Source organism: Nilaparvata lugens, chromosome 3 (assembly GCF_014356525.2).
Source record: "Nilaparvata lugens isolate BPH chromosome 3, ASM1435652v1, whole genome shotgun sequence".
In the NCBI taxonomy this organism is placed as follows: domain Eukaryota; kingdom Metazoa; phylum Arthropoda; class Insecta; order Hemiptera; family Delphacidae; genus Nilaparvata; species Nilaparvata lugens.
The window spans coordinates 12,853,790-12,879,961 of NC_052506.1; the positions used below are offsets into that span (position 1 = coordinate 12,853,790).

General features: G+C 34.7%; 2 protein-coding genes across 8 annotated transcripts in view; one reads left to right on the plus strand and one right to left on the minus strand.

Moving 5' to 3' along the window:
• The window catches only part of LOC111064115 (whirlin), a 156,469-nt gene that overhangs the window by 11,024 nt on the left and 119,273 nt on the right, over window positions 1-26,172 (minus strand). The gene's annotated exons all lie outside the window — the stretch shown is intronic.
• Window positions 1,650-25,061, plus strand: LOC111064100. Its single transcript, XM_039425410.1, has 2 exons — window positions 1,650-2,014; window positions 23,884-25,061. Exons 1-2 carry the CDS (start codon window positions 1,978-1,980, stop codon window positions 24,078-24,080), a joined length of 234 nt encoding a protein of 77 aa, XP_039281344.1. The 5' UTR covers window positions 1,650-1,977; the 3' UTR covers window positions 24,081-25,061.

A 26,172-nucleotide genomic window follows, 5' to 3' on the forward strand; every position in this document is an offset into this window, starting at 1 on the left:
TAGGGTGAAACTAGCCACCATGGTAGCCAACGTCTGGAAGCGGACAGGCACATGAAGAAGAAGAAGAAGAAGAAGATAGTAATAATTTTCAAAATGAGTGTTTCAGTTGCTTTCAAAAATAATAAATTTTGAACAGAAAGTTGAAGCTAAATGATTTCAAAGTACACCAAAACTTAAGTAACATCAGATGTAAGTAACGTCCTGGCATGAGTCTCTCAATTTCAATGAAGAACTCTAAGATAAATTGACTTGAAACAGTTTTTATTTTAGCATTGATGTTATCAGAGATAAATGAAATATCGGTAATAAAATATTTTTTTAAACCGTTATAAAATATGAACGAAATAGATGATTCCAGTCTCAGTTTCTCTATGATGAATGCTGTCACTTTGACGTTTTACTGTGGCACAACACTGGACTGGCCAATGGTTAAGGCGGATCGATTATCAGGACTTCTTGACAGAGGGGGCGGATCTCAGAGATCGCAGATTAATGGGTGTCTCCCATCTCCCCGAGAAAGTGCAATAGTTTTGCTCAATGTTGATCTGTTATTACGGTTCATTCATCAAATAGAAAAGGTCAATTTGAAATCTGTTTACATCGCACAGCCGCTTGTGGATGCTCTCTTCTTCGACTCTTGTAATGAAGATTCTATTCATAATAATTATTCTTGTAACAAAAATTCAATTCATAATAATAATATGTTTCCTACACTTGTGAGGTTACTATACATCGAAATAGAAAACACAGTCTTCCCTGCAAGTTGTTCGGATGAAAGTCACTACTGTAAAATAAATAGTTATGTTTTGTCGAAGTAATCCGTGACTAGATATCTTCATAACTACTCCTGACTCCTTACACCTTTCACTATAGCCTACTGGCTACTCTATCGATCCGTTACTTCCGATTTTCGATAATTTCATTATAATTTTCACCAATTCTAAAAGGTTTCATCTTTATGACAATTCCTTGAAGATTCTCATAATTTGCATAATATACCATTATAGGCAATAATGTTGTTATAAGAATATACCATTTTAGGCAATCAAATGTTGTGTACATAGGCTAATGTTCCAAAAATGTCAAGGCTCAATCGAAAATTGAATCTTCAACTCCAGCTCAATGCTTAGTGGAACAAGAATAGGTCCTATGCTTTAGGAAGCAGTTGACTTCAAGGACACACTAATTGGTATATAATACATGTTTTTTTCAGGCCCAGTTCAGTAACTAATAATATACACAAATAACAACAAATAGACAAACCAATAAATAAAATAAATATATGTCTCGTCGGGATTTCTTCCCTTTTGTGAATTCAGATGTCAAGCTCTCCCACAGTCCCCTCCGTAACTAATTAGTTATCACTCGGATAAGCAAAGATTCCTACTCCCGTTGAACGGGTGATCACTTGAACGAAAGTCGACGCCTCTAAATTCTAAATATCGTTAGAGAGAATGAAATTTGCCGAGGAAAACTTGAACATAGTAATTTAAAAAAACAGCTTCCAGTTGTTGAGAGCTAAAAATCTTGCAATAATTAGGCGACAGATAAATGACAGCACATTACGAGTTGAGTACTTGAGGGCAGGGCAGTCCATATAAATTGAGATGAGGAGACCATGTAATTGATGGGCGGCTAAGTGGCCGCATTTTGGGGTCGCCGAGGAACAAAAGGCGGCGTTACAACAAAGCGCGCCAGCCTCAAATGAAAGCAAAAATTGTCGCTCGTAGTAGTTGTGTTGTGTAGGCCATTGATGATGGCAGAAGGTTCCGTTAGTGAGAGAGACAGCGGAGATTTAGACGAAGATAATGAATGAGTGAGCTGGCAACGCTGGTTCCCCACCAAGAAGATTTTATCACCTGGGAATACTGGTGGCGGTGGCTCTGCTTCTTGTCCAAAGGTATCAGAGTCGGAGCTCGGAGTAGTTGTTTTCGAGCAGGCGAGTCAGTCCGAGTTTAGTATAGTGCAAGCCTTGCGATGGCGGACTTCAGAACAGCAACAGCTACGCACCCAGGTGAGTTCCCAACCAGTGAAAGCTACAGCTGATTTGTGTTGTGTTCCAAGTTACGTTGAATATTATTGGTGTTCATTAAAGCCAGTGTGTCATTGTTGTCGTTCATCGCAGATTTCGTGTGAGTGTGTGCGAGATCAACGTGGTTCAATGTGTTAGTGAATAAGATAACCTAACCTTGATAAACAAAATTGAACAACATGAGGGTTTATAGATATGCCAACCAATCACGCTTCTCAGAAGGAATATTACTAACTTATTTTTTGACAATATTATAACATTTTCATCCAACGGAATCAAGAAATTCAACAGAATAATATGCCAACCTTATTTTATGACAAAAAAATTTTGATTCGACGGAACTAAAGCTGTGTTTACACCAAAGTTATTAACAAAATGTTAATCCTCATAGACTCTATTAGATTAAACATAGCTTATCATACACATGATGAACATATGTATTTGTCAAGTTCCATTCAATCTATAAGGATTAAGTTATTAACATTTTGTTAATAACTTTGGTGTAAACCCAGCTTGAGAAATTCAATAAGATATGGTATCGTATTTTCCTAACCTCTTATAAGTTTATCTCAAGACCGTGAGCTCTTCAAACTAATAGCAGTTTCATGTTGAATACTGTATTATTAAAAATGACACTGTCGAGAAGTGTACTCTGTCAGTCAGAATCAGTGGCGGATCTAGAATTTTATTTTGGGGGGGGCTGAACCAGCGCCGACGCCTCTAGGGGAAACCGCTAAGTCACTGTATGTGCGTCCTCTATAGTGCGCGTTTGTTTCAATGAAACCAGATAAACGGAGCGGGCAGGCAATGTAAATGTAACTAAGATAAGATTATACAAAGTATTAAAACGTTAACGGATATCATACAATTGAAGACGTAGTAGTGGAATTAGGTCATTCTTGCCAATGAATATACTTTACCAGCTTCAAACTAATTATATTTGTATAAAATTTACATTCTTACAAAAAAAAATTTAGGCGTTTTGGGGGGGGCTTGAGCCCGAAAGCCCCCCCCCGTAGATCCGCCACTGGTCAGAATCGAAGATGTGTTGAAAAGTGCATAAACATGTTTGTCTTTATTCTGTAATCATGACCAAATGTTGCTACAAAGTATCTTTGAGCGCCTGCCTAGTTTCAACAAGTGTCAAATAAATTATAATAAAATTGAGGATCACTTGGAGATTCTTGAGATTTAAAACCGTTCAAGAGCCATCATCCATCTGTTTCTGATGATGAATACTTCAATCTTCCATTCATTAATCAATATCCAATAATGAACAGGTGAACCCTTCACTCTATTTCACAATTTTCTCCCAAATTTAGATGAATAACATCGTTCGAAAACTTAAGGTCACTGCATATTATCAGTAACTGAATGTAAAACTTTAGCAATCAGCAAATGAATGAAGAATTCTTGTTCTCATTCTAGAACTGAGAAATGTTAATCGTCATGGAGTGGCTGTATGGAGCTGGCTTTATAATATTCAAAGACCCGGGTTCAAATTCCGGCCCGAGCAGGATTTTTTTCTAGGACCCACTCCCGTGGATGGACACGTCAAGTCGTCGGTCCCGGCTGCCTAAGAAGTAGTCGTTAGGTCATGTCAGAGGCCCTGAAATTGATCAGTTGCGACCTGAAAACTCTTACATCAGACCTGAGCGAGGTCACTCGATATTATTATTGATAAAGTCGACTTTTTATTGATCTTCATTTTCTCATTCAATGAAATATCTTTGATGTCCTTTAATTAACTGATTTGCCATATGAGAACCACTCATATAAAGAAATCAACAGTCCAATGGCTCAACTTTGAGGTGTAGGGGCTACTGCTATTTCTGTAAATGGAATAATCAAGAGATCTCACACCTCATTATGAAATTTAGAAATTTTCATCTCATTTATCAATATTGACTCAAGACAAAATCTCTCTAGTAGGCCTATACTATCGTCTATTTGAAAGCTATTGTGTTATTGATTCTCCTAAATAGTCAATATGGTTTTCCTTCCTTTATTTTTGCTTTCCAAATGAGTTAATCAATATGGAATCGTTTCCTTCCTTTATTTTCGCTTCCCAAACGAGCTACTGAAACAGTGTTGATATATCATCTATCGCTGATTATTCCTATTAGGGGATATTTAAAAATATCCAAAAAAGTTCCTAAATGTTTCAAATATTTCTATAGAGGAGAATTACAAATTTTCCAAAAACATCCGGTATCAATCTTAGTTTCTCGAAAAGCAGCTCCATCACCAATCACAAACTACCTAATAACAGTTTTATAACATCTAAAATGAGTCCTACGGAGTTGGAAAAATACGTTGCGATTTTTCCGATAAATTTGAGGAAGGTGTCGACATGATTGCCTACAGAAAGAGAGGTGAAAGCGATTATAATCAATATAGAATGGCCTTCGGTCTGAGGCGTTCAATGACCAGCACTACACCAACCTAATGACACAAAACAAACTCTCTCTTATCAAATCATCCGGATAATGCATCTGTAGATTATCTAAAGCTCAAATTACTCGCCGATTCTATTATTGAGAGTTGAAACCCGTAAATATTTTCAATTTGTCAACAAAAATGTTGATCCATTGATGTAATAGGCCTACCGTTTCAAATTTTCGTTCAAGAAATGAATTTAAAAGTAATAAACTGTTTGATGAATTCATAGGGTGTTGGTTCTAATGAAAATCATCAATAGAAGCTTAGATACCGTTTATGGTTGATTTTTTCCCTATTTCTATTCAACATCAGATTCGATACTACCCTATATTATTATTGTTCCTAAAGTTTGATGACGGTTTTATTTTAAAAGTTTTATTTCATTAATCACCACCGTTGGCTCAGAATATTCTACGACACAATTGTTGATTGCTGAAATCACAATAAAACGAGAAATAGATTCGAAAATAATTGTAAAAGATGAAATTTTGTAGCTCATCGAGCTTAGAATATTTCCGGTTGTTGTTTATCAGGATAAAGTATTGTCATGAGAAAGACCTCATGAGAAAGACAGTGAGAAAGACCTTTAACGATTCGTCAAGACTCTATATCTTGAAAAAACAAAAAAAAAAAAACAACTGTAATTCGATTGTACAATATTCTATTTACGGGAGAATGATTCATTCAGGTTTCTCTCTTCCTCTGATATATTTTAATTCAGTATTCTCTCTTCCTCTGATATCTTCTTATAGGCCGTCTGCTCATCTTGCTCAAGAAGATTGTGTTTGAATTTCAAGGCCATAATGTTTCAACTAATATAAAAATATTATTTATCTGCTACATTATAACTTGAATTTCAGTAGTCTACTGTTAATTTGAAGTAATGTTTGCAGTATAACCTATTATGCACTTCCGATTATGAGAATATACAGTATTAGGCTTCATACCATATAACAACCTATTTATGTGTGATGCCAAACATGAATATTTATAGAGAAACAAATTATTTATTATTGTACAACTTGCCAACCCTTGAGAGCTTGAGACAAGTTGATAGGTCATGGTTACACATGTATTCTGTAAAGTGTTTCCTCCTATATTTTCCAAATTCATCTTCAACTACCAAATTGATGTGCTGTATCAAGGCAATGTATGTAAGTTATTGCTTTCAGACCGACCCTGTAGGCGGTTACACCATTCACATTATTATTATGATGGCCTTGACGTGAACGTTTCAAATCTCAATGTCATTTTATTAAAACGTTATGGGAACAGAAAGTAGGTTTCTCGGTTGTCCACCTGCTAATGCGTATCAGAACGCACCCTCCTAAAGAGGCCTAAACCTCTATTCATTTCAAACATTCTCTACATTGAAATAGAATAAAAAGGTGGATTAATGGTTGTATCTGGTGGGCCTAATGATTGTAGTTGTATAAGAATGGATAATTTGTTGATGTCAAGCAGACAGTTAATCAACAATCAAAACTAAACCTATTACATATCTTCTCTATACCTGTCTAACCACAATCCATCTAGCCTATACTCGAAAATTCGGGTTTTTCAAACTTCTCCAGGGAATCTTAAAATCTGTTAAGATTTCTGTGAAGTGTGAAGTTTTTAGCTCAAAAATTTCTAGTTTCATTCAAAATTTAGACTTTTTGAATAATTATTAAGTTACTTTTCTAGATTTTTTAATTTTAGACTCTAATAGTATCTATTTGATTCAAAATTTGCTCGTTTATCTGAGTATTGAAGAGCGTAAATTGTATTTTGAAAAGTGAAAGTGACATAACCAACATTTTGTTTGGACGGTATAGTATAAATTGGAAATGAGACAGTTTTGGGCATGAGCTTGTTGTGCATTTCCTCATGTTAAGTATTTGTACACAATATGATAAATAAATAAATAAATAAAATCTGTATTCAGTTAATTTGAAACGTAATCTAATGTCACATATATGAGATGAAGATGAGGGAGCTTCAGATATTTTGTGAAACGTAGTTTTAAATGGAGTAATTCAGATCTTAATTCTGCCTCTGCCTGTGATGAGAGCGTAAATGACACATTATTTCTTGTCGGAAGACCTTTGTTCCCGAGTAAAAATCACTTCCAATATGAAAATTACTTCCATGAGCTTGATGGAAATGAATTTGTCACTTTCTAATATCATTGTTAATATTAAAAAATAGTTGAACCTAGATGACACCTCGTTGATCTTTTATAGTAGTTAAGTTGTTAGAATTGTACTTGTACATTTTAATTATCAAATCAGATTGCTCATTTTTTTTCCGAGAATAAATGGGGATTCTTTCTTTTTTATTCTTTATTGATTCATACAATAAGAACATCATATTAATGCTATAATGTTAGTTTTAGACGATTAATGCTATGATACAATGATTGGGGTTCATTATTATAATCATCTTTCTCCACTACTGTACCTACATCCATGATTCAACCATGATTCAATCCATTTATATTGATTATATCTATCTGGAAATATCTCACGTAATTGAGCAACAACTATGAAGACAACAAAACAGACATGTAGGTCAATTCAGTAATTAGTTGAGCGATGACACCCTTCTCAATGGATCTGATCTGCTCTAATGAGCCAGGAAATGATTTGATCGGTAATAGGTAAACTAAGATTCACTTTTACTGTCAGTTTTGTTTAAATGGGTAGCATTGATGCTATTAATGATGGATGCTGTCAGTTCAAAGTGAATCTCACTATATAGACGAGAATATATGCATTGAAATCAATTAGAACAAAGCGGCCGGAGTCGCTTGATTTTTCTTCTTCTTCCGTGTTCCCAATTATAGTGAAGGGCGGTAGTGCTGTAAGGAGTAGGAAATTATCTTGCTGTGCCATTTGGAGAAGGAAAATGAGATAAAATGAGATATCCAAAATAATACAAAAAATTGATTGCCTTAATACATTAGCTGCAGTAGAGCTGATGAGTCAAACTCAAGATAGTTTTATTACTGTGTTTCTACATTGGGAGTGATACCCTACTTTTCTCATGAACATTTATTGGAAAGATTCCGATTGTGAAAAACATGAAATAAGTTTGGACTGTGCGTCATTTTTCATTTTCATTCTTTGATAAAAATAATATTAGACTACTTTCAATCAGAAATCTACGTATGTTAACAGAATATCACCAAACTTTGTTTTTAAGTTTATGTTGAAAGAATAAGACTTTGATATTGTCAATACAATACCACTTTTATTTATTCGAAAATTATTTCATAATACAGAACCAGGTTTCATGGTATACCTACCACATTTTCAGCTGAACTAATATGTTTGTTGTTGTTGGAGGAACAGGAAATTCAATTTTAGGTTATGTGTTGGGATTGTAAAAGGGAAGGAGAATGAAAGTTGTTAGTGGGAATGAATGGATTAATGATGAAATTAAGCTATGCTAATATTTGTAGAATGGAAAATTACATTGTAAATGGAAATCTAGTCATCTTAAAAAATATATATATACATCACATTTGGTTGGTAGCTTACTAGTGGTTGTATAATCATTTATGGTTTTGAAATTTTGACTCAATTCTAAAGGTTATAATAATATTATAAAATTATAAAAACAAGGGATATTATTATGAAAACAATTCATAATACTTGTGATTAGCCTTATAATCTAAAACATAATAAATTTATATATCTTATCTAAATTTTTTTTCAATGCTACCTTTATAAGAAATACCACAACATCTCATACCATACAATCAAATTATCTGTAAGTCAATTTTCCAACCAAATTGAGGGCTAAATTTATGGAAACTGAATACTGCTAACTGAATATCGAATTTTAGTGGTTTGTTGTTATTAAATCCGTATATTGACTCTCAAAATTATTGTTGAAAGTGTTTATTGTTAATCAATGAGTAAGTAATTTGAAGAGTGAAAGCTTCCAATTCTGTGATAATAATTCACATTCAACATGAAATCATTCGAATACGAGACTTGAAAATGATTCAAAACAGATCATTTTTGTTGTTTCCACTTTTACCGAGGTATAGATCAATTTCCACGTTCGCCTGATTTAATCCTATTGTCTATCTGAATCATGCTGTGAGTTATGAATTATCAGAGTCATTAATCACTAGAAACGTGTCTGTACTATAATGAAGATTATTGATGAATGGGATACTGAGCATTTTCAAGATTGAATCATTGCTGGAGAGTATTGTGTTGCTTCATACTCTAGAAATAATAAAGAACTATTTTCTCATTTGAATGAAGACATCACTGTGAATGCAACTTTGCACCCCTTGACCGTTAAACTCTTGAATACTTTGTTTAAAATTCATGGCACATTCTTATCATCTATTCGGACTCTACTAACTTGAAGAATAGCACTTTGCCTGCATCGGGGTTATGGAAGTTTATTGCTTCAAATTTATTCCAGAGTGGATGCATGAAATTTTATTGCCTACTTTGCTTTTACGAGCGTTGAAACTATTCCTCGTCTTTCCACGAATATCTTTCAATATGAATAAAATGTAATAGGCTATACAATACAAGTCACTTGGTTTTGTTTAAAAGTTCTCAAAGTTTTGCTTATTTAGAAATCGATTCGGTTATCAAAAAGCTAGACTTGATTACGGTTTTTGATAGGGATGTTTTCTGCATATTACACTGTTTTATAAGAAACTAACACCTTCCTAACTTTCCTCCACCTTCATCCCTTACCACACATAACCTTGACATTAGAGTAAATTCCTACAGTCTGATGATGACCGTAAAACAGGTCGAAACGATCGTCACTACCAATGTAAGTGCATTTTCACTCCATAAGTGTTTTTTAAAATTCAAGAAACTAACAGGTAAACCGTGCTCAGGGTCTAATTTAAAATTTAAATTTCAAACTGAAAACTTGACCTACTGAAATCTTGAAGAATTTGAAATAGGGATATAACTATCCTCGGTAAATTGAGAATCTATAAGCAAAATTCCAAGTTAATCAGTCCAGTAGTTCAGACGTGATGAAGCGTCATTCGTGAATTTCCCGTACGTGTATAAGCCAGTTCTTTCCTTTATTATACAGTATTATAGATTACATTTAAAAAAATTGAACCTTCCATATTATACATTGAGAATAAAACCCATTGCTCAGTTTTTACTAATCTTAGATTATACAGTATTATAGATTACATTTTTAAAGATTGAGCCTTTCATATCATACAGTACATTGAAAATAAAACCCATTGCTCAATTCGTTCTAATCTTAAGATGCGTACAGATATACGCGCCGCGAACATGAGCAATTCACTTTTAATCAGCTGACTATATCTGTATTTTTACAGAAACGGTAAGATACAGATATAAAAAGCTTGGCATCAGCTGATTAAAAGTGAATCGCTCATGTTCGCGGCGCGTATATCTGTACGCACCTTTAGAGTCATGAGAGTCTCCCAACCAGTTAAAGCCATAAAAATGCCCATAATTCTTTTGTATTGTATGAATTATCGATTATTATGGAAATTTCGTACGGTATCGATAATATGAGTCAATAAAATAAAGTTTAATAAAGTCTATAGATTGATATAGTCTATACTCTATGAAAATAGTCTTTAAAATTCAATTCAGATGGCGGAAGAAACAAATCAATAATACTGGGACTATAATCTTCAATAGTCACTGTTATCAATCATTGACTACTGCTTTAGGGAAGTGGTGATAATGACAGACGTCCGGTGTTATGGAAAGAGTTGATGTAATAGTCATCTCCTGCTGTTGAGGAACAATATTACGTTGGTGAAATCCGATGAGTGACAATTTTCTTTTTCACAGTTCTGTCCAATTTTCCAGGACACCAATCAAGCAGAATGTTGGAATAACAGTCGAAAGTTATTCTAGATAAGCACCTTGAAAAAACTCAGCTACGTAATGATGGACTCGTGCCAATTACGTCAACAGGAAAATCGTTTTCGAGTTGCCAGAACGACAATTACAATTATAGACAGTCTACTGTTTTCCTAAAACAAGACACGCCTTTTCTGAACTTTTTTGGCGGTCCAAGTTGTTTATGTAAATTGTTCATCCTTCCTCGAAAAGTGTATGGTTTTCCCAATATACTTTTTTAGTTTACTTTGCTACTGGGATTTCATAGAATTCCGTCAATGGAAAATCCGAAGCATAAATTCTGGTTTCTCACTGGGATCCGCCTTCAATCCACCTTTGATTGTGGGCCAAGTTTAAAAATACTTCCCTAGTTCAAGTTAATAAAACTGCATGGCTCATTTTCCTTATTCTTCCATTCTGGTTCCCATCATCTGCTCCAGTAACCGTCCAAGTTTTGATCCTGATTACCGGTTTTGTTTGTTTATTGGCCACGCAACTCATCGGGTGACTCATTTGGTGGCCATTCGCCTAAATTTAGCCTTATTTAGGCACGCCCTGGAAATGCATCATTCCAGTTCTACAAATTGATGTCTGACTTCGCAAAAAGGCTAGTTATTGTAGTCAATCACGTCTTGCACGGAATATAAATTCCCACCAACTTGGAATAGACGTCATACCAGTGATGTGAGTTGTTACGTATGTGAAAAAAGTTAGAAACAAATTGTCTGCTTTTTTGGACACAATAATTCTCATCAAAAAATGTTTAATTGAACCAGTTCAGAAATCATGAAACGTTTTCTCACATTGTTCGTTGAACTATCATTGAATATGCTCATCAGTTAGATATACCCTACCGTGATCCAACTAACATGCATTATTAAAAAAATATGATTATCAACGTATATTATATATATTCATACATTTTCAAGTTCAATCTCAAATTTACTATATTTCTGAAGTGAATCCAAATAAATTATCAATCTTCCAAATTTTTTGTTTGTCTTAAGCCGTGTCCACACTGAACAAATGTTCGACATACATGTTCGGCAAACATGTTTTTTGAGAAGCTCAAACAAACATTTTAAAAAATTATTGTTTTTCCAAACATTTTCAGAGTTGACAGCTGTAAAACATAATACCTGTTCTTTCCACTTACACATATTTTGTTTGGTGACGCGTCCACACTGGCCACGGGCAAACATTGTTTGTCAAACATAATAAAATTTGTCCAAACTTTTTCAACAAACATGTTTGTCGAAAATTTGTTTAGTGTAGTACGGCTTTATATTTTACTGAATTCCATTTCAATATTTGTAACCAAACTTTCTCTGAAACTAAAATCTAACTTATCAATATGAATTGGAGTGTTGTGGGTGTGGAACTGTAGGAGTAGGTGTATAGGGGATTTATAGAAGTCATCTTTTTGACAATAGATTTCCATCTCTATTCCTCCTGCGGTATAACTTCTAACAGTTTAAGAACTAAACATAAACTTGTTGGTTCTAATCAAAGTTACTCCCTCAGATCTGGGTCAGCCCAAGTTGTAATGCACAGGTACAGATTGGAAGGGTGGCAGGGGGAGGGGGTTTTGGTTCTGCGACTGACTCAAGGGATACAGATAGGAAACAATGCTGTCTGTTGTCTTGTTTAAATTTCTATCAAGATAGAGGAGTGGAGTGAGAATTGCAAGTCGATGTTAAGACTTTGAAACGAGTTGGGAAATTGTGGCCTGTCAGACGTGGCGACATCCTCTCCTCCTCTCCTCTCCTTCTCACACTGTTCACCTCCTAAAATGCAGTTCCAAGTGACGTCTCGCTGAAAACGAAATGTTGTCGGGATACCTTGTCTCAAAGTTGATTACACTTTGGGACGGCCTGTCTCTTACTTATCACACTCACCTCCCCCCCCCTCCTTCGTTGTTCCTCTAACTTGTAATCTTCTTCTCTAATCCACTTTCTTATATCTGTTGCTTATCAAAAAGAAGAAATAATATTGAAGGTGCAAGGTACAAAGTACAAGCTTATTATTGACGTAGATAAAAATTATAGATCCTATATCAATTTCTATAATATGGTTTTTAAATACCAAAAAGTATTTAAATAAGAAAAACAATATTGAAATTCACTGAAGGTGCAAGGTACATTGTAACTTGTTATTGACGTAGATGAAAATTATAAATCCTAGATCAATTTCTATAATATGGTATTTAAATACCAAGAAGTATTTGAATAAGAAAAACAATATTGAAATTCATTAAAGGTGCAAGGTGAAATGTACAAGCCTATCATTGACGTAGATTAACATTATAAATCATATATCACATCCTATGATATGGTATTCAAATCAATTATTGTGAAGTGAAGTACGAAACATCAGGTCCTGAATCTATGCCTTTATCCTAGTCATGACACTCTCCACATATAGCCAACTGCTTTCACGAATCGTAAAAAATATATAATAATTTTTATAGCATTCTTGGTTTTTGTTTTCATCATCTTTGATCATCATCCATCTGTAATAATTTTCATAATATTTGTTAGTTATTAATTATCATCACTCATCATCATCTGTAACCCACACTCATATATGGATATCACCCTCAGGAAATAAAATTAGTATATATATACCATAGTTGGTTAGGTATCTTCCTCTCTTTTTTCTCTTCTCCAATACACCCAACCACAAAGCCCATGGTTTTTTATATTTTTAACATTTTATTGTATTTTATTTGTTTTGTAATTCTTTGTCATTTTGTTTTGTCTTGTTTTGTGTGTTTTAATAAATTGAATTGAATTGAATACGTGTACCTCATCGTTCTGAATGACTTGTTTCATGAATGGAGCAGCTTCTCAAATCAACTCTTTGGTGTCTGTATAATAATTGCAAAGTAGAAAGTACAGCATAGATCTGCAGTATCTGCGAGAATAGTTCGTAAAATGTATTTAGTGAAGCCCCGTTTTAGAATGCGTCTATCAAGTATCAAAAATACGCAATTAAGTTGACCTTATTTATTTATTATGTAGCAAAATAAAAGTATCGATACAACACCATTCATTATTTCCTATAGGCTATTGAGCGGTTTATGATTCTGTATTGTAGTACAGTACAGTATAATGCTATTAAACGTTTAATAGCCCACTATAAATTTACTACCGTACTGAAACGTATAATGCGCGAGTATTTTGCCTGTTATTAAACCAATGATGCAATTTATAAGTTGGCTAATATAGTGCGAAAATTTCTATGAGCATTATGCTGCATTGATCAATACACGAATGAAAATGCTACGGTACAATCTTTGCGTAATAACTACTGGTTGATTTGAAAGCAAGATGAATTGCTACGCCCTAATAGCGTTCACGTGTGTCGGTTGTTCTTCGACCATAGCCTACCGTAATCTGTACCATGACCTCATTATTGTTAACGACTGAATCCACTCTAGATATCCTATTAATAATAGATGTGATTCTTGTAATCGTAGGATAGAATTGCCTCGAATTATCAAGAGATACACTCTTCATCTGGAAAGAGTAGAATGGACGTTCAATGTGCTTCCGAGATTAAATTTATTTCAAAAAATTAAATTCAGTCTATTGATTCCAACTAGATACTATGACTTCAAAATTAAAATGTGATTAGTTTTGCTAGACATTTGTTATTTGACTGAGATTTAAATTTGAGATTTCCCATTTGATTCTCAACCAACATTCACATTTTAAACTTTCCATTTGATACTCAACTACCATTCACATTTCATATTTCCATTCTGACTCCGATCAGAACGTTGAATTTGCACAATTTCAATGAATTTTCAAAAAGTGACTATTCAAGAAACGTAACAGATTGAAAACAGAATGAAGAATGTCGTTGACGGTGCTATTTTTGAAGAGACATTAATCACGTTTTTTGTTGCAACCAGTATAGTACTATAGTAGGTCATCAAGACTCAGCGAAACTATTGTTTATATTTTTCAAAAATAAATCAGATATGATTGATGATTATTCAATTTCGGTGAACTCAACGATGGAAGTCAGTGATTTAGTATATTCAGTAGTATCTTGTATTTAGTGATCAGTATATACCTAATTCCATCCTGTAATTTCCATATATTGAAGTGGGAAGACGATATAAAGTATGGAGCTTAGAGGAACTTTCAAGCAAAGATAAATAAGCCTAGGCTTCATATCGTTAAACAAAAATATTTTAGAAAATTGATGAAGGGTTTGGTGTTTAAAATAAGATTTGGAAGTAACATGCAGAGGGAAGCTCATCTTGAAGATTGGAGAGGAAACATTTTTCCACTTGAATCAGTATTTAATTTGTTTTGAGGAATGATCGCTTCCATATGATACGTTTTTATTTGAGAGAATCGATGATATTATTCGTTCAATATAATTAACTCATTCCTCCACTTTACTTTCTTTACTTTGTAACGGTTTATTTATACTGCCCAATTTCGAGGGAAACTCTCCAACATCCTACATACTCTTGTACTCTTGTACTGATGTTGATAATCTGGTCAGGAGGCTCAAAAGAACAAAACCGCATGAGATAGTGAAGTGAAATTTGTGTTGTGAATTGATGGCTTGAAGCTGGTGTTAGTGATAGTGAAATGTTCATCCCTTCAAACCAAACAAATTATTATTGGCCTACTAACTTGATTGTATGAAACTATTTTATAGGATACAAACTAGACTAATTTATTAATTATAGTCAAAAACTAGACAAACTGAATCATAGGATGAGGTTTGAAAAAGTCCATTTAGTAAAATTAGGATAAAATAAATAGCTTATTAGTCTTTGACTAGGTGCTAATTTTTAAATAATATAATAAAATCTTATATGTACTATATCTTATACTGTGTGTACTCGATGTTTGTTGAAGCTTATAAGAGGAAAAGGTGAGCGTACTATTCAAACCAAACAAGTTCTTTGGATTTGGAGACAGCATATTCGCAGAGCAGTAAATCTTAGCATTAATTAGAAAGTAGCCCGGCGCAGTCGTGGGTATACTGTTACACGAAACTAATCATCCGCCAACTAACGCAATTTTTTATCTAAGAGATAAAAAATTGAGCAAAAAACATGGCGTGTGAACATGGCCCACCAGGTCGCAGACGGAAATGCGATTCGCTATCATCAAGAGATAACTAAATCTCTATATGGTTTATACAAACTATTATGGTTTCTCTATGCTATCATGGAACATGATTTATCACTGATGCGCTAATTTAGTGTGAAGAGTGTTTATGTTGTCTGGTGCGCTGAGAGAAGGATGTTAAATGTTAGAGAAAGATGTAAGATGTGAAATGGAGAGAAGGATGTTACATGTTAGATGTGTGGCAGAGAAGAGAGTCTTGACTTGACCTCTGAGCGGTTATCATCTTCAATTCGAACCTGGTTGCCAAGTGGAAAGTCAAATTGGGCACCAGTGGTCAGCTGGCGACCACCCAAGCAGAGAAAAAACCAGTTCTTACCCTTTCAACTGTATAATCGTGTGTGTGATGAATAAGGGCTTGTGCTTAATGGAGTACATCTGATTCATGTGGCTGACAAGCTGTTGCAAGCAACAAAGGACGACCTCTGAGAAAACAATCTCTCATCTGTCAAAACGTGTAATTGGTAGAAGTCGGATTTACATGATATATTACTCCATGATACACTTTGTAGCAACTGGAGGAGAAAGAAGCTGGGAGCAATGTTTGGATTTCCCCCTGAATTAGTGACAAGCTGACAACACGACCCGGGCCAGAAACCTGTTGCCTAGGAGATTGAAACTAGAAATCATAGAAGCCTCTTCGGGGATTATTGTGACCAATGAGAATCAAAAGAAAAAACGATAATTTCTTGATTTGTGACCAAGAAAAGAAAGAACTATACCTGTAAGTCACTAATCTCAAAAGTTCATATGTTTCTCAGATCTCTTCACCCGTCTTATTCTGAGAAAGGATTAGAATAAGTGTTCCCTATATAGCATTCTGTAACCTACAGTATTAAGTTCTTAGTTATCAAGACAGATTTAATATTGACTTCTAATGATGTGGAAAATATTAAGTGAAGCAGCGTCTCTGAATCACCATGAGAGTTGAAGTTAATAAGTGATTAATGTATTCAACTCTCGTCAATATTTATTATACCACGAATAAGAATAATAATGATGAACCTAGTTGAAATTTTGATCTATAGAAGGACCTCTGAGAAAACAATCTCTTATTTTTCAGAACGTGTAGAAGTAGGATTTAAGTGATCTGTAGAGATGAGTGATCTATAAAGATCGGATCTAAGAAGTGATCGGATAAAGTAGATATTTGATAGAAGTAGGATTTAAGTGATCTGTAAAGATAAGTGATCTATAAAGATTGGATTTAAGAAGTGATCAGACAGAGTAGATATTTGATAGAAGTAGGATTTAAAGGGTCCCATACACTAGGGAACTTGGATCGGCTAACTTGGTTCGGGGAACCAAGTTCGTGTAGGATTTGACCGCACACTGTAGTGGAGAGAGCGAACAAGCGTTCGTTACTTTAGTGTCTTTAGGGGTCTAGAGATGAGCATTTCAAAATTTGCAACTGCTGTGGGAAGAAAATATATTGGTTATATATAGATAGAATATATCGCCCTGGCGGACGAACCGAACAAAGTTTTTAATCCAGATTGAAGACCAAGTTCATCAAGAATTTGGTTCGCGATTCACCAATTTTCCACATACACTGAGGAACTTGGTTCGCAAGAACCAAGTTCGCCGATCCAAGTTCCCTAGACTATGGGGCCCTTAAGTGATCTGTAAAGATAAGTGATCTATAAAGATCGCATTTAAAAAGTGATCGGATAAAGTAGATATTTGATAGAAGTAGGATTTAAGTAATCTGTGAAGATTAGTGATCTATAAAGATCGGATTCAAGTGATCAGATAAAGTTCCATAAAGTGAATCTAATAGTTTGAACTATCACTATGTTTCTTCAACATGAGCTCATGAGGAAACTCTGTAAACTAAGCCTAACTGAGAAGCTGTCACATTGTAGAATTGAAGTGTTCAGAATGAGATTAGAGTTGTTTGGATTCAAAATTACAACATGCTATAATAATTCTGGTGACGAGGAAATAGGTGGTGCGTGCAGAGGAAACATATACAGCGCTTGCCAGTGTTGCCAACTCACACGCACCCAAACAAAGTGAAAAATGATGGCAGGTAATGAGAAGGCTTCGTTTGAAGAAGACGTTGAAACAAAGAAAACGTTTTTCTTAGTATGAGGGAACGAAGGAGAGATTAAGCTATGAATGTGTCTGTATGAAACGGTAAAATTATCTGAATTTCAGCTATGATGTGATTGGTTGCTGTTTTCTTGCCATTGTTTGTTTTCATACCAAAATAAGTCTTGCTCATTGAATCGTAGGATTTTTCAAGGTCGGATTTCCTCCAATAACGTTCCGTTCTCTAACTGCACTACTGTTCTCCTTCAAGTTCCCCACTGTGCGTCTTTGGTCTTCAGTAGCTTTGTTTAAAATTGGAATCAGTTTCCAAAATCTACAGTATTCAATAAATTTATTTAACAACAATGACAAAACATCTTTATCATAGAATGATTAGAAACGGAATGACAGGCTTATAGCCCTTACTATTCCATTCCTGAATTTTGATTGCATATTAGTCCAAAAGAGGTTATGATTCTTCAGAAGTTTTAAACACATACCTACATTTTGATCCCAGAACAATCATTTGAGATTAATCTTGGAGCAGTAATTAAATTTGATTAATTTATTGGGATTCATCAATCAGATTCGAATGTGAATTAGTTGGTTTCTGTGTTCTTTCTTCCTTCTGAAATCTTATGCCGGTTGCGTTGGACCACAGACGATGCATGAAGAGGAGGAAGAAACACTTCCGCACACCCGAAAATTCAAATCCTGAAGAAAGTAGAGGAAGAGTGACAGAGACGTACAGTAGTAGTGCAGTGAGAGAGAAAGAGTGAGATGATGGATGGAAGCTCACGCGCTACGTTCCAGCAGTCATCTGGGTGACACGGTTTTCTGCGTTTGCTGTTGGCACTCTGTGGTAGACGGCGTGGATTGAAGTTCTCAAGCCTACAGGTACTATCTAGTCTAACTGGATACTACGGATAGTGGATACATGTCAGACACTACTCCTTATCAATCTCATGTTCTATGAGAGAACAGTCTGTATCATGAGATGTGCTGATACATGCAATGATCAGATGTCCTGATCATGCAGTGACATTTTGGTAAATTAATATTTTTCGCTAATTCTCGATTTGACCAGTTTATGTTGATGTATATTAACCAGTGATATAGCTTTATGTATCAACTAAGTAATATCATCCTCATAACTCAAGAAGATCTAATTGAACTTGATTAGCCTATCTACCATTATAGGAACCAGAATGTATTGTAACTTACTTGAATAGATAAATTTGAATTTTGAATTTTTGAATTTTTTGAATCATTGTATCACTTGCTAAGAAGAGCTCATTTCAGATTTCACCCCAATTCTACATGAAATCCTACCATAGAAATTTTGCAAATGGTACTTCTATACTTCAAGAATGCACTCTGATATTACTGAACTCTTTCTGAACACAATGTTTTTTAGTACTTTCCTCAAGTCTTGATATATCTTATATGCCAGTATAATACAATGCATTGTTTTGTCTCTATGAGAGTCAGTTGGATCTAATGGAGTGGATGAACTTGATAAATGTAATAAACTATCAAGAACACTTATAACATGATTAGATCAAAACTGAGAGAGGAATATCAAGTATAAGATAATTGAACAATACTCAGTTACCTCTCTATCTTCATCCCCCTCTCTCAACACATATCCACTCTACAAAATCAAATTAGCCGACATAAAAGTGGCTCGTCGGTAGACTTTTTCGAAAAAGTAATCGCAAACTAAGTTGGTGGAAATATAGCTTAAAGGCAAGTTCAAAACTTTGGGATTCAAATTCAAAGTAACTATTCCGTAGATATCGAGAATATTATAATGATTCAATGAGATCAACTTGAATTTAGTTAATCAAATAAAAATGAAATAATTCATTGTTAGAATGTTGACTGAAATGTGAAAAATTTATTTATTTATTCAACAGAGACAAAAACACATGATCATAAAATGATTGGAAATGAAAAAAACAGGCTTATAGCCCTTACTATTCAATTCCCGAATTTTGACAATGAAAATCTTACTAATTGTAATGGTTGAAGTTACATCGAGTTATCGTGCGTGTGACTTGGATACGCAATCCTGTAGTTTGCACAGACATTAAGGACCAAAGTGTTACAAATACGTAATATAACAACGATCAGCCGGTTATACTTGACCTACCTATCGACGGGACAGCAACACCGCTACCAATGAGGTAGGTTTTCGAGAAAAGAGCGGCATTGTTCGTTGTTTTGCAGCGAGTGATTTGCCGCTCTACATCCGGTCGACAAATCGGTTGCCAATCGACGGCTAAGCACACGTAATCTATTATAAACGCTCGCGCAATTGTCTGCCGCCTGTGGGCCATTCGCGTCCCGTAACCGGACCGAACCGAACGGAACGGAACGGAATGAAACAACACAGATGTCTGCCCACTCTACTGCCGCTTGGGGCCCCGCTCTCCAGACGTTATGGCTGCAATCTTTGCCACAAATTATCTTACACTATTGTCTTGTCTGAGGTGCTCACGCCTAGCTCAACAATTACTGTCCTTCCGGCATTAATAATCCTCATTTTCGTGTTCAACTGAACGGTAAGAGGAGCCTCAGACAGTAACAACGGTGGAAGTACATAGTAGAGGTATAAAACAGTATGGAAATGTTTCAATCTTCATGTCGCCTTCGTGATGTGAATAGTAAGGAGGAGAGTTCCCTCAGATATAAAGCTTTATTAACCGGAAAATTGAAGGGCAGAGCTGATTGGTTGAACTTAGTTTTAAAAGCCACCAGTCATTGGTCTTGCAATCATTGTAGTGAACTAGCGTAACAACCAGTAAATTTCAAAGAAAACTGTGTTTCAATACACAATTATGTAACCAGATACCGTCAAAGCCTGAGAGATTATGTGCTGGTTGCACAAAAGCCAATTAAATTTTAACCGTGATTAGTTCCACGAGAACCAATCAGAGAAGCCGTCTCTTCAAAAAAGCCTTCTCAGATTGGATTTCGTGAAATTAATCACGGTTATAATTTAACCGGCTTTTGTGCCACCGTGCCTATGTTTTCTATTTCAGCACGGTGTCAGAAACTCAGGAATACATTTCTATGAAGCATTCATTACCTGTAAGGCTTACCTGAAAGTGCTCATTTACAGAAAATTTAGAATTGGAGAGAAACATGTATTTATTCAACAGACGGATTCAAAGCTTATCTATAGCACCAATTGGAAACTCAGGTTTCATACATAGATTTATTCGAAAATAACGGACAAATCCACATACACATATTTTTTTTTTTTAATTGTAAGAAATATATCTTGTCCTCCTAGACTTAATTTAATTTCACACATATCTTAGAAACACTTCACTTGAATGGGCTACTTTTTTACAAATTAATAAGAACGATATGAAAACTTTTAGTACCCTTTATTATTTGAAACATAACAACGACTAGTTTCGACCATAACTTAGGTCATTTTCAACTTGAAACAACGACTAGTTTCTACCATAACTTAGGTCATTTTCAACTTGAAACAATGACTAGTTTCTACCATAACTTAGGTCATTTTCAACTTGAAACAATGACTAGTTTCTACCATAACTTAGGTCATTTTCAACTTGAAACAACGACTAGTTTCTACCATAACTTAGGTCATTTTCAACTTGAAACAACGACTAGTTTCTACCATAACTGAGGTCATTGATCTATTGTAATATTTTAAATAAGAAAGGGTACTACAAGTTTTCTTATTAACATATCATAGAGTACGATTGTATATCCATTCATTCATTGTATTTGTTGGATGGAAAATGATAAGAATGAAGAAAATTGAGATAAGAAGATGAATTTAGGATAAGAATGAAGAAATCTTTCCAATGAAAATCAAACTTGAATGAAATAATCCTCTTCCAATTAAGTTTTCATTTCGAATGGCAATAATCTCCTTTTTCCATGAGAGGGAGCGAAACACTCCCATGTGAATTTATACATCAAACGCATTGAAAGCCCTACAATAAAATGCAAGCCGGTCTGCCAGTGTGGTGAATTCATTACGTTTTGACAATGCTCTCAATTGCAGAGGATATCACATTTTCAAACGAACTAAATTAGCATTCCGAACGTATGTTGAATCTAAATCACAATAGCTCACACTTCCTGTTCGGTCCAAATAATTGTGGAAACGTTGAACTTGACATGTTTTCATCACAACCTTGACATTTCACAGCTTGCACTCATTTTTTCGGATGTATTGTCCAGTTTCTTCCGGTTTGCAATTCGTTCAGAATAGGAATCGATTGCAACATACTTCAAGTTTGTTTCCCCAATTAAGGATTCATATTATGTGAGGCAATTTATTGAAAATCTCGGGATACTAAACAGTAACTTTCCAATGGAATTTTATCTCGAGATACTAAACAGTAACTTTCCAATGGAATTTGAGACATATTATTTCTTTTCATGTTTTTGTTGAATGAGAGGTCAACAAGTTTATCCAAATTCATCTAATTTAACGTTCCACGTATTCTCTCTTCTTTTACTTTATCAATCAAGAAGGGTGTTCAGTAATACGACAATACAGAATAACTTGTATTACATACTAGATGCTATTTTGGAAAATTGGTGGTTCATTGATGACCAATCTGAGATGGGAGATGAATGGAAGAATAGATTTGGGTACAGAATTCCCTCCTACATATAGAATGATATCTTCCAGACTCTAGATATGCTATATTATGGAAATAGATTATTGTCATTGATACTTCTATCATTTCTATTGAACAAAAAAATGGCTTCAATGTCCGAAACATGTTGTGATAAAATAATTTGAAAGAGTACTGAGATTTATATTTTTATTTTATTTATATTAAAAGTAGCCCTAAAGAAAGAAAAGTATTGAAAAATTTTCAATAATTTTCATCAATATTCTGTCCATACTACAACTGGATACATACTGGATGAGTCTTCTTTAGAGAATAAAACATCTTTGTCTCGATACAGTGGAGATCAATCTCTTTTATGTCCATTAGGACAAAGTAGTTGAGGTATAACTACTAAGATCAGTCACACGTTTTTGTAATGTTGTTAGAAAGGATCTTGAGAGAATAGAAACTTTTTATCTTCATACAGTAGAGATTCTTACTCATGCTTCTGTAATGTTGTTAAAAGGATAGTACGTTTATGATGCAAGATGTCCTCAAGTGATTGTCTCTTTGTGGATCCAAATCGAGTGCTCAGATGTTTATAGTACTTGAACCAACTGGAGAAAGATGGAAATGATATTTGTGAGAATAGAAAATTTGTGTCTTCATAAAGTGTAGATTCTCAGTCACACGTCATACTGAAAAGGATCTTGAGAGAATAGAAAATTTTTGTCTTCATAAAGTAGAGATTCTCACTCTCATGCTTTTGTAATGTTGTTAAAAGGATAGTATGTTTATGATGCAAGATGTCCTCGAGTGATTGTCTCTTTGTGGATCCAAATCGAGTGCTCAGATGTTTGTAGTACTTGAACCAACTGGAGAAAGATGGAAATGATATTTGTTGGCGAAGAAATAGAACACTTGCACTGCTGCGCCAGCCGTCGAAGTTCAACTTTCTGAAACCAGTTTGGTAGTGTACAAACGAATACGCGCTCTAGAATATTTATCTAATGGTGACCCGCTTTCCCTGTTTTGTGTTTTCTGGAGAATCAGCGCTGCTAATAATGGAGGTGATTACGCTTTACAATATGCCCGAGCTTCATTATCTGCTTTGAGCGTCGTCGTCTACTAATGGCTTTGGCGGGCGGGAAACCGACCAAATTGACCTGTTGACGTTCAGTTGGCTTGTTTTGTTTGACGACGCACGAGCAGCTAACCGAAATCCGATTGACACAGTTTAGCTGCTAGATGCAAGCAGGCAGACCAGACACAAACCTTATTTTATTCGGGTAGGCGGCGGTCACGCCGCGCCCACTGTGCGTCTTCAAACAAGGAAACTCGTTTTCGAATAATCACGCCAACACTGGCGTCTAGTGGTATAATACTACTTACTTTTCAGCTCACAAAGGCGAGCTAGTTGGGGTTGCAAGCATATAATTAGGATTTTCTTTGAACTAATGTTATGTCAATGACTTGAAATGACAAGGTGTCATTTTGTTTCCTAAAACTGAGAATATAAATAATAAGAGATCAAAAGAGTATTAACTTTCAATTATTGTGAATTGATTTGAAGATGAATTAATTTGGATGAGGAATCGCATTTCGTTCTGCTGTCGATTTTTGCAATCTTCGGGGTGATTGAGAGCATTTCATTTGGATTTTTTTCGTTGAACTATTGTTATGTAAGATATGAATCTAATTCAGATGAGTAATATAGTTTGTTGCGTTGTGTGTTGCAGGAGAAACGGCAGCAATGGCGGCAGAATCGTGGCTGTTGGAAGTGAAGCGCATGCGCATCCCGAGGCCCAAATTCCAGACGAGGTGTCCGGCCGAGCCACCCAAAGACTACTACATGACCGAGGAGGAGGCGAAAGCCAAGAGGGACCTCGCCAAGGCGACCGAGGAGTTGAGACGAGCAGTACAGGACAAACTTTAGTGTCAACAAACAACAAAAATGGACAATTTAACACTCCCAGCCCACGCAAGTAGGCTAATGCTAATGACAAGGACAGTGGGGAACTTGAGTGGTGTGTACCCCCGCAGCCCTCGTAATAGGGCCAGTCTCTCTGGTGGCTGAGTTTTGCATAAAAAATTCAGCGCTCATTGTCGGCTACGCACGCAGAAAATGGCAAAAGTTAGCCGTGAAGTTCTCTTGTCTCATACCTGACGTAATGACTCACGCTGGTCGTGTAATTCATGCTATTGCCTGCTACAAAAACAAAGACACTTGTACGCTTAAAAACTTCACTCTCACTCACACCGTGTAGCAAGCTTCCAGTGTAGAGAGTTAATCAATAAGGACTTCATAATTTAAGACTATATAAAGTACAATATCGAGTAATTTCTAATGATAATAAAAAACTCTCCATATCATATCTCATTGTTTGATTGAAAGTTTAGTTGTCTTTCATGTTACTAAATTAGCTGGAAAAGCTACAGCTACTACAGCTCTAAGAAAAATTGTTATCGATTTCATGAATTTTATGTGTTTTGTCAAAATATTAACATTGATAGCCTAGTAGAGGAACTATAGAGAAACCTATAGAAGCCTATAGAGAAACTTAACTGTGATGGTCAGGTTCTTGGATGATCTTTGCAATATTCAACCAGTTGAAAATATGATTGATTAATAATAACTCCTGAACTGAGTACAATAATAATTGAATATTGCTGTTCTAGAGTTGAACTGAACTAGTTGTTTTTTCTATCAACTGACAATGAATTTAATATTGATACAACATATTAAACTTTGATAACTTAGGATAAGATTTGTTTGTGTATGTAAGTGTTATTATACCCGTGATATGATGATTTCTATTCTGTAAATAGTTTCACAAATTAAGTTTTGAAAGTAGTTATTATGATTCTGTTTAAACAGATCTGAAGTGAATGTGGAAATATATGTTTGTTAACTAAACCCTGGTTTTATATTCTCATTACCTTGTAGAAAATTATTTAATTCATGACCCAAGGGTTCTACACCTGTCAAATGATATGATAGAAGCAATAATTTGTTATTTCAATTTATTAAAACACACAAAACAAAATAACAAAACAAATAAAATACAATAAAATGTTGTATATAAGAGGCAAATACCTACTGGTATTAGGTTGCTAGGCATTCTGACCAAATTTGGGTACGTTGGTTCATAAGATCCTTTATAAATAATACGGCACCAGAAATTTAGCCAACTCTGATCATGACACCTACTATCCATATTAAACTGTCCATACTGTCCTACTATCCATATTAACTATGATCATGACATCTAATATCCATATTAACACCATTTGATCAACTTGATCAACACAATTTTGATTACAGACTTTGGTTGATGCTGAAAAATTCACAGTTGATAATAAATTATCAGAAATTGTATCAATCATAGTCATGATTAACAGTGCTATAATGAGGTCCACGTTATAATGACAGTATTCGTTTAACATTGGTGTTGCTATCCTTGTCTATCATTCGACAAAGCAGATAGAGCTATACTTTTCTAGCTCCGGAACTTTGCCAAATATGTTTTTCACATTTTAGAAATATAATTAATTAAGGCAGAGACTCGGCAAAGCTGTTCTCCTACCTTTTTCCACTGCCATTATAACGTGGACCTCACTATAGAGCCAGATTTCCATGTCATTTGAAAGTTATGGAAATGGAATAGCAATAGCTACACGAAACTGAATATAAGTAAAAACAATTAATTCAATTTTAGATGAGCAATAAACAATTTACATTCACTCCAATAAAGGTAGCCTAATCATTTGAACATTTTCTACATGTCAAGGTTTGCACCTGATAAGTTAGCATTGTTTCGTGCTACACTTATTGTAAATATTTTGTTATAATTATATTTAAAATTCTAATTATATATATAAATATATATATATATATATATATATATATATATATATATATATATATATATATATAAATATAATTCTATAACGGCTCTTTTACATATATCAAAATGGTTTTGGTATGCCAGACCAAAACAGGAAACAAATTTAACAATGAATGTACT